The sequence below is a fragment of the Tupaia chinensis genome, unplaced genomic scaffold (assembly GCF_000334495.1).
Source record: "Tupaia chinensis unplaced genomic scaffold, TupChi_1.0 Scaffold000515_1, whole genome shotgun sequence".
In the NCBI taxonomy this organism is placed as follows: Eukaryota; Metazoa; Chordata; class Mammalia; order Scandentia; family Tupaiidae; genus Tupaia; species Tupaia belangeri.
Genome location: NW_006160028.1, coordinates 5,048,560 through 5,061,349, shown reverse-complemented (window position 1 = coordinate 5,061,349; position 12,790 = coordinate 5,048,560). Strand labels below are relative to the sequence as shown.

The 12,790-nt window shown below is 47.6% G+C and overlaps 1 protein-coding gene across 1 annotated transcript; it reads left to right on the top strand.

The window, feature by feature from the left end:
• The first annotated feature begins 6,842 nt into the window (after positions 1 to 6,842).
• RTP1 (receptor transporter protein 1) lies at positions 6,843 to 10,233 on the top strand. The gene is made up of 2 exons (XM_006156746.2): positions 6,843 to 7,291; positions 9,242 to 10,233. The coding sequence occupies exons 1-2, from the start codon at positions 7,020 to 7,022 to the stop codon at positions 9,759 to 9,761; spliced, it is 792 nt and encodes a 263-aa protein (XP_006156808.1). The 5' UTR covers positions 6,843 to 7,019; the 3' UTR covers positions 9,762 to 10,233.
• Positions 10,234 to 12,790: the final 2,557 nt, after the last annotated feature.

The window sequence follows — 12,790 nt, the reverse complement described above, 5'->3', positions numbered from 1 at the left end:
TCCAGATCAGAAAACACACAACAACTAACATTCATTCCACATTGACTGTATGCCACATACTATCCTGAATACCCGAACACATTCCTTTGTTTAATCCTCACACGCTTATAAAGAAGGCACTATTATTTTTTCATTTTAGAGATAGAAAATTGAGATGTAGGAGATCAAATCACTTAGACGAATGCCACACAGCCGGTAAGAAGGGAAGCCAGGAAAGGAAGGCAGACAGGCCGATTTCAGGACCCACAGCCTTGTAGGACTGGACTGTCTGAACCCGCAGGGTCAATGCGCAGCAGGTGTGACACGGAGCCATCGGTAGGAAGAGTTCAGGAGTAACCGTGACCGACACTGCTGTGTTAGCACATTTCTCCTTCATTTGGTGAGTTACTTAGCTCAGTAATCTATGCAATGTCTACAAATACTGCTACCCCAGGGACACATCACTGCCTATTATCGCGAAGTCAGAATGAACTAATCATGCCCTTGACGGTTAGTCTCTAAGCGGCAGGTTACTCAGCACGCGTGGAGGAAGTCTGCATACATGCTTCTTTGCTTTCTTGTGAGCCGTGCATGGGTGCCCTTGCTTTCTCATCTGGATGGAGGATTCCCGAGGGCAGGAAGCACAGCTATGTTTCTTGGGGTCTAGCAGATCCCTGCTTGCCTCTTGCAAGTCACAGTGGGTTCACAGGCAAGAACAAGAAGGCCAGGTGCTTCTGGCAGACACGGTCCCCCTTTTTTTTAAGGAGCTGGGTAACTATTAGAATTGTCATCACTGTCACAACTCACTCACACACAAAATAGCATGACAGGTGTAACAAGGGCAGCAGGAAGAGTTTCCCATGCTTAGAGAAGAGAGAGCATGTCCCCACAGGGAGTAGTGGTGGAGTCCTCCCAGGGCAGAAAGGACTTCCGCTCTGCCATTCAATGCCAGCCTTCCCTGGTGCTGTACTTGATGCATCGAGTCAGCCGTGTGAGACCCGTCCTCAGAGAGCTTCCCTTCTGCTGGGAAGGGAGATAACTCATTCTGCCAGTACGTGGCCCACCCTGTAAGGGAGCCGGTGCTGTCATCAGACTGGCCAGTTTCAGATCTTCCCTTTAATCACTCACTGGCTGAGTAACCTTGGGCATGTTACTGACCATTTTCAAGTCCCCCATGACAGGCAGGAAAATAATAGGATTGATGTGAGGTAAGATGTTGGGAAGTTCTCAGTAAATGTCCACAGTCGAATCAATGCTGCGGAATGGGGCATGAGGGCTGCTGTAGAGTCCCCCCAGCCCCATGCCTCATGCCCAAGTACTGTAGGGGGTCATACCAGGCTAGTTAAAGTGGTGCAGTATGAAAATGGAAACGAGACATTTCAGGTGGAAGAAAGCAAGAGCAAAGACCTCAAAGTGGGATTTCAGGTCCTTTTCTGGGGGGAAAAAAAAATCAACCAGCTGGGTTGAGAAGGGGCAGGGCGGTGGTAACTGTTTCCCAAGTTAGACTGAGGCCAGATCAGGGGGGGCTTGAGTGCCATGCTAGGCAAATAACCCAGGCGGGTGGCCCTAATGTGCCAGGAAAGGGGTCGATTCCCATACTAATTCTTCTGCAGAACCTGCTGAGTTTACTCGGAATCAGAAAAAAATTTGAATGACACATTGATTCAGGTAAAAATAAAACCAAGAACTCTTTGCAGCAGGAGAAGGTTAGTGTATGACTTGACTTGTAAAAAAACTTGAGAAGGTCAGTGAGTGGTATGGTGGTTAAGGCACTGAACTCCCACATAGCTGACAGTGGTTCAAACCCCAGACTCAGTGGCTTGAAAGTCATGCCGAGCATGTGTGTGTGTGTGTCCAAATCCTGAGAGGAGGATGGAGGAGAAGGCACTGTGGTATAGCAATCCCTGGGGGACGATTTCTCATGTTCCCTCTCTCCGTCTCCCTCATCTCTGGTGAGGGCATGTGCCCTATGGCAAAATACTAAACGAAAAAAGGGAAGGTGTTTTTTTTTTCCTTTCCTTCCCTTCCCTTTCTTTTTCCTTTCCTTTCTTTCCTTTTCCCCCATGCTCTTCTCTCCTCTCCTTCCCTCTCTTTACCTCTTTTCTTCCCTTCCTTATCCTCCCCTTCTTTACTTGCTTCTTTTCCTGTTCCCTCATTTTTGGGCTCTGCTGACTTGGAGATATTTTAAAAGTTTATTTCTTCCATGTGTGAAAGAAATAGACAGAGAGAGAGAGACATAGAGACAGAGAACCATCAATAGGATGTTAACACCTATCCACCCTAACACCAGCCAGCCCTAGATTATGAGCACACGCACCTGGCACATTCAGGGAAGTCTCCAGAAAGAACCCGGAACTTTCCCATGTGGGGCTGCCTCACAGAGCATTGTATCTTACCGCTGTGCCAATGCTCCAGCCCCTGGCTTAGAGAAATTGATTCCTAAGAAGGAATGCTGCCAGCTGTGAACAGAATCATGGTTCTCTTCAACTGAAAGCTGTGCCTTCTACCTGGGCTCTTTATAACAGGAAACCCACACATCATGGAGCGGGTTACTGTTCTGGCTCTGCAAGGACGGGACATTCTGGGAGGGAAGATTCTTGGCTGTGGGACTGTCAGCCACATTCAGACCTTTGGTCCCTGGGCACCGAGTGCCAGTAGAGACATCTAGACATTGGCTCAATCCCAAAACACACTCCTCTCCCTTCCCAAATACCACTTAGGTGCAGGGAGCTCTCTGTGGTTGAGAATTATTTTTTATTAATGCATCATTTCAAGAATGATGATGTTTAGTGTGAGTTTTTTTTTTTTTAATAGGGTGCATGCGCTCACCAGAAAGACAGAAAGAGACAGAGAGACAGAAAGCGAGAAATCACCCCCCAGGGGCTGATGGCCACGCCACAATCCCTTCTCCTCCATTCTCCTCTCAGGATCTTGGGCAGGCACGCACGTGCGCCCAGTGTGAGCTTAAGCCACCAAGTCCAGGACTTGAACCACGGTCGGCTATATGGAAGTTCAGTGACATAGCCATTATGCTAACTGTTGGTCCCATGATGTTTAGTTTTATACAATTTTGATAAGTGGGGTCAGCAGGTGGCATAATGGTTGGGGGCGCTCGGACTCCCACAGGGCCGACTGCAGTTCGAGTCCCAAACCTAGCGACTTGTTTTCTCACTTTCCCTCTCTTGCTCTCTCTCACTCTGTCCATCTGTGGTCAAATTAAAATAAATAAATAAAGTTAAATAAAATAATTCTTTAAAAAATTTGAGAAGCAATAATAGAGTAGTAAGTTTTATAAAATATTTGCTATTTAGTTAAGCAACAAATTAGAGGCATGTTTTTTTTTTCTTCCTTTTTATATTTTTATTAAAAAGAAAAATCGTCAAAGGGCATATAGAGAGAGATGAGAGATAGAGAGCAAGAGAAAGAAAGCCCTCTCCAGGGGAACGATCACACCGCTGGCCCCTCCTCCCTTTCCCTCTCCTGGAGGGGTTTTGGGCACACACATACACCCGGCACGTTTCCCAAGCCACCAGCTTGGAACTTAAATTGTGCAGTTGACCACATGGGATCCAGAAGCCTCAACCATCAGGCTATGAGCTGGCTCTTCTTTCTTTTTTTATTTACTCAACTTTCTAGCTGAGGACTTAGTTTTAAACCACTTTATGCATTTAGTATATGACCAGAAACCTTAAATGGAATAGAGTTGGACCAAGAGTTTTAAACATGTCTTGACTGACAATCTCTAAATTGTGGATTCCTCAGCATTGGCACTCATTTAATAGAGAATACATTATAGCACCCATTTTTTTTTATCTTGATAAAAATATTTTTATTCGAGAAAACACTCTGCCATACAGAAGGATGTATTACACTGGTCTCTGCATAGCAAGCTCAGGTTCTAAATTAAACTTAATTTGTGCCGATGGGGATTGCATCAGCTGGTTACACACACATGCACACACACGCTGGTGCTTCTTACCTTCTGTCTTCTTGTTTTTCATCATAGTGTTTATTGTAGCAACAACTGCAGCATACTTCCAGAGAACTCACTGGGTGCTGGCTAATACTTCTGGTTATAAGCTTCTTTCAGTTTCACATATCTTCTGGGAAGGTCTTGGGCCTCCATTCTCACCTGGGTCAGTGGCTGACATTTGAGTGCTTCAATCATACCTGTGAGGCTGGTTAAGTCTGTTTGCTTATCTGGGTGTTGACTGCCTTCATTCAGAGGCAAGAATACTGACTTGAAGGATTAAAAGTTTTAGAAAGGGTCCCAAAGTCCTTCGTAGTGTTAATGTTCAGTGGGTCTAGATTTAATTTCTGTCCTTCTTACAGTGTCTAGTACAAATCTGATAGAGTCACCACTCCCCAGAGCTCTCCAACGACATATCAGGCCCCAAGGAGCAAAGTTTGGCTCTAGTCACGACCTGGCACGCCTCCTTAGAAACATCCTTTCTCCATCCTGTGGCCTCCATCCTGCCTCTTACCCTCCAAGGATCCAGGTTTCTAAGTATAAAGCTTTTTGGAACCATTTACGGCTACATAGGCTCAGAAGGGACTTTACAGTCGTCATGTGCTCTAATTCTTCACTGAATGGAAGGACAAACTGAGTCTAAGGAGAAGGAAGTGACTGGCCCAAGATCACAAAGCCAGCCAGTCCCAAAGCGGAGGTCTATACTCGTGTCTCCTGACTCTCCCTCAGTCTAGTGCTCTCCCACTGAGCCAGGGTGCCTGTCATTAAAATGCTTGTGACGTCACAGGGTTGGTGTGCCTAGAGATGATTTTTTATAGGTGGTTTTTTTTTTTTGGTAAGATTTCAAGTGGAATGTCTCTTTCAGCTCTAAAATATTTATACTGGGCACTAGGGGCCTTTGGACACCTTTACCTCACTAAATTCATGGCAGGGTCAGCAGCAGAGCAGGAGCAAGGGGCCTGGTGGTCAGTACTACTCACTTTTCTTCCAGAGGAATGTGACTTCTCTGTGACCTAGTGAACCACTTACTGAGAGGATATGAATTTCACTTCCAACCTCCAGGTTCCAGAATGGTCATGTCCATCGATGAGAAGGGAAAAGCACACATTTAATTAGCAAATGTTATGTTTTAGATTCCATGCTGGTCAGCCTCATGGTTAAAACTGGGGCTTTAGAGGAAGTTATATAGGTTCAAATCCCAGTTCAAGCAAATACTAGCTGTTGAATCTTAGGCATGTTATCTAACCTCTGTGCCTTAGCTTACGTATGTGCAAAATGGAGCTGATGCAATTGCTTGCCTTAAGGCTTGTTATTAGGATGAAATAAATGAATATTTATAAAGCAGTTAGGACAGTGCCTGCTATTGCTATGAAAATTAAAAATGCATGTTCTACCAGAATGAAAAGATGTACATTAAATGTATTAGAAACACATCCTGTGAGGATGAAAGGGAATGGAAAGAAAAAGGAAAGAAAGAAACCGGGCAAATAATTCCAGAGCTCCTGTTTTAATCGTTACAGATACTGCTTCTTTATTATCTCAGCGCTTAGATGAATATACTGAGGCTGAAATAATGTGAATCAAGGCATCAAGCACTTATGTAAAGACAGGAAGAGCACTTGAAAGAAAGGAGAATGGATTTCTAGGCTCTTCTTTTGTCCTAAAACATCAGGATCTACAGGATAACCGTAATTTGTATTGTCTGATAAGTCTGCTTGGATTCTGCTTGCCACACCGCGCCGTGCAGAGGCTTCAGTCAAGATACATGTTTTCCGGTGATCGGAAGCCAGATCTCTGGTGCTTTGAATGTGAGCTGTGAGCTTCGTCAACACATTTTATGCTAATAATTGTGAGAAATTGAAATAAAACCTTAATACCTCCAATATAGGATTGACTAAATAATGTCCATTCAGAATATATGTAAGTGGCCTATAAGATATTACTATGAAACAATATGAAATACTATTAATGAAAATTATTTGTGATGTATTATTCACTGAAAATATGCACCACAATGAGGTATAGGGTGTGTAGAATGTGTATGTACATATATATATATGTGTGTGTGTGTTCAGAAAAATGGCAGTGTATATATATTATACTTATTAAAGATATATTATCATATAGCATCTTATAATATGAACACTAGTAATCTTGGGTTGGGCTGTTATAGGAGAGTCTTGCATTTGCTTTAGTTTATTTGTATGATTTATTCATATTAACCCATCTGACCTTTTAAAGGAAAAAGAATTAATTGAAAACTAGCAGGAGAGGCCACTATAGTAAAGGTAGTTTTGCCTGTGGATCAGGTGCCTCTTCAACCCTCTTATAATCAACTTGGAAATCCTCTTGTCTGCTCCTGTGGGCTGATGCAACGGCTCCTGCCTCTGAGCACAGGTGGCTGTCCTTGCACATGGGCGTCCTCATTGTGTGATGGTTACTGAGTACACGTCCGGTTACAGGCACCCAGCATAGAGCCTGGCTGAATTAATAAATTACTATAGGGTCAACCACTCAGATTTGGATGTGAATGCTGCCACATACAGGCTAGCTGGGTCCTAGGCTCCTGAATTATACAGTGCCAATGGTAGCCAGTGTCCTCATCGTGTTTTGTAAAGGGCAAAGCTCCAGTCATATGCTAGGTGGGGTGCACAGGAAGAGTTCATTATTACTGCTCTATCTACTAACAGGGCTACATCTCCCCATCCCTTATTTCTCTCTCTGGCTCCCCAGGCATCATGGTTACCATGGCAGCCAGGTGCTGATGATGCCTCCAGGGGGCAGCAAGGTGAAGCTGAGCCAGCTCCTAAGTCCTCCCTTCTCCATGCCCTTTGCAGACCAGGGTGAGATGGTCTGAAGCTCAGTCTCCTGCCAGGTCCCCCACCCTGTCTCAGATCACTTAGACCCACAAGCCCTGCCTCTGCAACCTCAGGCCAGGGCCTGAATCACTTCTTCAGAGACTCCATTCTCCCCAGACTCTCTCTCCTGGCGCCCTGCCTGGTTGCCGTGGAAACAGGTTCCACTGCGGACAAAGGAGGGATCTGGGTCCTGCTTCCTCCAGGCCCCGTCGATGAGGATTTTCAGACCGTGGAGACTGCGCTGCCCTGCCCTGCACTTGCCCTCACTCTCTGTGTTCTCTCTCCGGTGGAGCTTGCCCTCCTTCACTACTGACGAGACCATGTGTAAAAGTGTGACCACGGGCGAGTGGAAGAAAATCTTCTACGAGAAGATGGAGGAGGCAAAGCCAGCCGACAGCTGGGACCTCATCATCGACCCCAACCTCAAGCACAATGTGCTGGCCCCTGGCTGGAAGCAGTACCTGGAGCTGCACGCCTCAGGCCGGTGAGTAGCCCATTGGTAAGGGCTGCAGGCAGCCTCTGGGCTCCTGGCCCGAGCACCTTCTGAGAGGGGCACATACAACCCAGGCCGTTGGTTTCAGTCGCAGTTAGGCTGGTAGAGACTGGCACAGAGAAAGAATCCCCGAGTGGGAGTCGGCACACTTGAGTTTAGATCCAGCTCTGGCTTTCATCACCTGTGTAACGTCTCCTCTTTGAGCCGTAGTTTCTCTATCTAGAAAATCCAGAGGAAGAATATGTTTATAATGGTATCTCAAAAAGTTTATGGGAAAGTAGAATTTAAATATGAGCTTATTTTTGTGCAAAAATAAATAAATAAATAAATAAATAAATTAGGAAACCAGCAGTTAGCGTAATGGCTGTATCACTGGACTCCCATGTAGTCGACTGCAGTTTGCGTCCTGGACCTGGTGGCTTAAAACTCACGCCGGACGCGTGTGCATGCGTGCTCAAGATCCTGAGAGGAGAATGGAGGAGAAGGGATTGTGGCATGACCATCCCTCCTGGGGGGGTCATTTATCACTTTCTGTCTCTCTGTCTCTCTCTCTCTGTCTGGTGAGTGCACGCGCCCTATAGTGAAAATCTCTCTCTCTCAAAAAAATTAGAAATCCATCCAGCTTTTTTCATAATTGCATTTTCCATGAACCTTTTGGAAATTCCTTGTATTAGTCCTACCTGCTGACATTGTACACATTTTAGTATTTAATAATGTCTCAAAAAGGAGTTGAAAACCAAGATAAGGGGAGTTTTAGGTCCACTGGGTGTCCTGAGACCCTTCAATTTAAGTTTATCTAATTCAGTTTGGCTTAATTTAAAATACTGAATACACGAGGTATGGTAGAAACTGGCTTTCCTGTTAGCTTCATGGCCCATAACTAATTCAGTTTTCTTCTTGGACCGCGCTTTGTCCAATTTGCAAAGTGAGGGCTAACGCTAGATCTGTGCCTTGTTGTCCATGGAGCATCAGGAAATTCTGGAACTTGTTAGAGATGCAGAATCTCGGGCCACTCTCCAGACCTGAGTCGGAATGTGCATTCTGAAGAGATCCCTAGTGATTGGTGGTACAATAATGCTTGGAGTGGCCTATCATTTTTGCCAGTAGGTCTGTAGCGTGAAGACTTACCTCTGGGATGTAAGACGGAGCAGCCTTGGGGTCAGAAGCACAGACTTCCTGCCTGCCCTTGCTCAGTCCCTTCCTTTCAGTTCAAGAAACATTACTGGGCCCCCACATGTGATGGGCTTTGGCTCTGTCCCTGGCTAGCCTTGGGTGGTTGGACTGCCCGCTTACTCTCTGGGTCACAGAATAAAACAAAGAATGGATCAGCTCACTTCTGTTTCCTCCAGTTTTGATGTTTTTAGATCTGAGTTTTGTACAGTGGTCTGAGGGAAACAGTGCATTAAAGAAAATGTGAGTAAACAAGAGGAGATAAGAATGAAAATGTGGAGGTCCTATAGGAGGCTGATAGGTGATGATGGCCGGCTTCAGATTTCCTTCTGATTGGAATCTAGCTCCAGCGTCACCATCAGCTTGAAGAAGACCGTGGGGCGGGCGGGTTTCCTATCTGGCGGGCCATCCTGCCTGTCAGGGGGGTAAGAGATCTGAGCAAGAAGACTCACCAGAGCAAGAGTGCGCTTTACAGAGAGGAATGATCCCAAGAGGAGGAGGAATGGCCTGGCAAGGGCCTGAAGGCACCAGGTGGAGGAGCTGAGCCCCCAGAAAGCACAGGGAGGAGCCCTGGGGAATGCCGGAGGAGCACTCTGGAGTCCCACGGGCACTCACAGGGGGCAGGCTGGGTGGCTCCTGGGGAAAGCTAATGAACCCAGGGGCTCACAACGCCTCCACCCCCAGCCTTTGCCCACTCCCAGGTACACTTACCCCCTCCTGGGGCAGTCTGGATCATCTCCACACTGTGCTCTCTCCCTCCCCTCCCCGCAGGTTCCACTGCTCCTGGTGCTGGCACACCTGGCAGTCGCCCCACGTGGTCATCCTCTTCCACATGTACCTGGACCGTGCCCAGCGGGCGGGCTCGGTGCGCATGCGCGTCTTCAAGCAGCTGTGCTACGAGTGCGGCACGGCGCGGCTGGACGAGTCGAGCATGCTGGAGGAGAACATCGAGAGCCTGGTGGACAATCTCATCACCAGCCTGCGCGAGCAGTGCTATGGCGAGCGTGGCGGCCATTACCGCATCCACGTGGCCAGCCGCCATGACACCCGGCGGCACCGGGGCGAGTTCTGCGAGGCCTGTCAGGAGGGCATCGTGCACTGGAAGCCCAGCGAGAAGCTTCTGGACGAGGAAGCGACCACCTACACCTTCTCCCGGGCGCCCAGCCCCGCCAAGCCACAGGCCGAGACGGGCTCGGGCTGCAACTTCTGCTCCATTCCCTGGTGCTTGTTCTGGGCCACGGTCCTGCTGCTGATCATCTACCTGCAGTTCTCCTTCCGCAGCTCGGTCTGAGAAGTCCGAGAGGCCCAAGGCCAGCTGATGAAAGGAGGCAAGGGGAGACCTGAGTTAGGGGTGGGGTCCAGTTTTTGACAGGCGCCATCCCTAATTCAGTAAGAACCCTGGACAAATTACCAAGCTTGTCCATCTGTTAAATTAAGAATTAGGGCTAGGTCATCAGTCTTTCCAAGTGAAACCCAGCACCCCAAAGTTCAGTGTAGTTGCTTCAGGGACTTGGGGGTTCTGGAAGGTAGTCTGAGCCAGTGGGTTTCTGACTCCTGGTCAGACTGCCACTCACCCCTGACTCTTACTTCCTCTTCTTACATCAATCAGAACAGCTTTATCCTAGATGGAGTTCCAGTAAAGATTTTTCTATGAAAAAAAAGTCCACCTGCCTCAGACGAGTGTGACAATGACAGGATTAGGCGGTCTCGAAGACCTTTTCACAGAAAGCAGCTCACCCTTGCTCTCTGGTTGATTCCCACCTCTGCCCCTCAGGGCCTCCTGAGCCTGTAAGCTGCAGCCTTGAATTCCACTCTGCTTGCTGAATGAGCCTGATCCACAGCTCCCATCCGTGCACGCTGCACAGGTTTCTCCCAAAGGAAGGGAGATGGGGCACCAGTGTCCCTTTAGTGCTGTGACACAGGGGCTCTGTCTCCCTTTCTCAAATCCCCAGCTCCCAGCTTCTCTCCACTCAGGGTGGACTCAGGAGTCTACCTGCCTGAAAGACTGTGGCTGAAGTGGAGTTCCACCAAGGAAGGTGTCTCATGTGGCAGAAAATTTAAGGGAGACTTAGGAGACAGGGTTTTAGAAACAAAGCACAAAGTTCCTGGAAACCAAATATGACTTGCCATTCCAATGGAGGGTCCTCAGTGTCCAGAGACCAAGTGTAACAGATTCTCAGCAGTTGATGACAGCACAGGAACTTGTCCTGTGGGGACCGTTGCCGAATCTATAGTTGAGTGACTGTCACACAATGGCCATGCATGGGCCCTCTTACCAAAGATAGCTCTCCATTGAGATCCATAGAGATGGGCTGTCTTCAGCAAGAGGGGAGCATTACAGATGAGAAGTGCTTTGACCATAGAGCAGTACATAGGTATGTGGGAGAATCTTACATTTCCTTATAATGGGATGTCACGTGGTTGGAAGTGGGAGGAGAGAAGGCTTTCTGGTAGATTTCTGGTAGAAGGTTATGGGATGGAGTTGGTAGAAAGAAGCAAAAAGCAGGAGGTGGGATACCACCCTGCACTTTCGAGGGCTCTTATTCACCCCACCTCTGCTAGTAACTTGGCTCCTCACCTCCTTCTTCCACTGCCCTCTTTAATGAAAGTCACCATTTTATGTCCTATCAGAAGGCCATATATGTGAAGATGGGATACTTTAATAAAGATGGGATGTCCTCAATCAGGCTTAGTAGTCATTAATGTGTGTTTGAGATTCCCCATGCCTCCCTGGTTTGTAATGAGCTGGTTATAACTGGTTACCCACTCCACTGCCCTGCCTCCGCTCTCCCCTTTCTGAGGATGTAGGCTCTACCTAGCTGCAGCTCTGGGCCAGACCTCTCTACAGTCAGGAAGGATGCAGGTCAATCCTACTTCTGACCTTGCTCAAATTCTATACCCGACAGTGACTTCCTTTCCTCATTCAAACAGTATCCATTTCTTTAGCTTATGTATCCTGAGCACCTACTAGCTAGCAAGTCGTGGTATAGTGGGTGCTCAGGGGCAGGTCCTCTCTCAGAAGTTTCTGCTTACTACAAATATTCTTTTTTTTTTTTTTTTTTTTTTTTTTTTTTTTTTTTTTTTTTGCTACAGGGTGCATGCACTCACCAGAAAGAGAGAGAGAGAGAGACAGAAAGCAAGAAATCACCCACCAGGGGGGATGGCCACACTGCAATCCCTTCTCCTCCATTCTCCTTTCAGGATCTTGGGCATGCACGCACACTCACCCGGCGTGAGTTTAAGCCACTGGGTCTAGGACTTGAACCACGGTCAACTACATGGGAGTGCAGCAACATAGCCATTACGCTAACTGCTGGTCCCTACTACAAATATTCTCAGCACTGGCTGCACCTTAAAAATCCTGGGGCACTTTTGAAGAAATATCAGTGCTCCGCATTTACCTGAGACCAGTTGAATCAGAATTTCTGGCGGCAGGACCTGAGCATCTTACTTAGAACCCAGCTCCCAGGTGGTCCACCTGTGCTGCCTGGTCTAACAGAGGAACGGTCCTGGGGCACTTTTGAAGAAATATCAGTGCTCCGCATTTACCTGAGACCAGTTGAATCAGAATTTCTGGCGGCAGGACCTGAGCATCTTACTTAGAACCCAGCTCCCAGGTGGTGGTCCACCTGTGCTGCCTGGTCTAACGGAGGAACGGGCTTCCTTCTCATAGTTTTATAAGCACTGAGCCCTGAGAGCTTCTTCAGTGACCTGCTCTGGATTCTCTAGGACTAAGGTTCAGCTTCACTCTCTCCAGCTGCCCTATCCCCCCCGCCCCATGCCCTGGGACGTCACCCTCCCTTAAACTCCTTCGCTCCTGCTAGCCTGCTATTGCAAGTCTCCTGCTCCGAGAGTTTGCGTTACTGAGCTCTGCTACCCTTGGCCAGAAACTCGTCAAACTGCATGATTACTACTCATCTATGGCTATACTTCCTGACTTCTTTCCCCCCAAATTCACTTGGCCCGCTTTCAAAGACGTGACTTAGGTCTTTGTTCAAGTCTCATCTTTTCAACCAGACCTACCCAGATGCTCTATTTCATGCCATCTCCTCTCTCATCCCATCCTCCCACTCCTGATTCCCCTTGCCCTTACCTTCATCTGGGGTTCCCAGAAAGCAGGAATTGAGGCAGAGTTCTTCATGTGAGTACTTTATAGAGGAGCGTGACCCCAGGAAGCAGGAACAAGGATGGGAGATCCAGGCTGGGCAAGAGGGAAACCAATAGAAGGAATTCTTACCGAGTCGGCTGCCTCAGCTGGTAACTGTTTAATCCCACAGAACCCTCTGAAAGGCCAGCTGAAATGCCTCTTGGGATCATTCA

What these genes read in the sequence shown, in the direction of transcription:
- RTP1 (XM_006156746.2), top strand. Translation starts at nt 7,020, where the DNA reads ATGAGGATTTTCAGACCGTGGAGACTGCGCTGCCCTGCCCTGCACTTG. An exon ending in GAGCTGCACGCCTCAGGCCG is followed by an intron (nt 7,292 to 9,241) that starts GTGAGTAGCCCA and finishes CCCTCCCCGCAG; the next exon opens with GTTCCACTGCTCCTGGTGCT.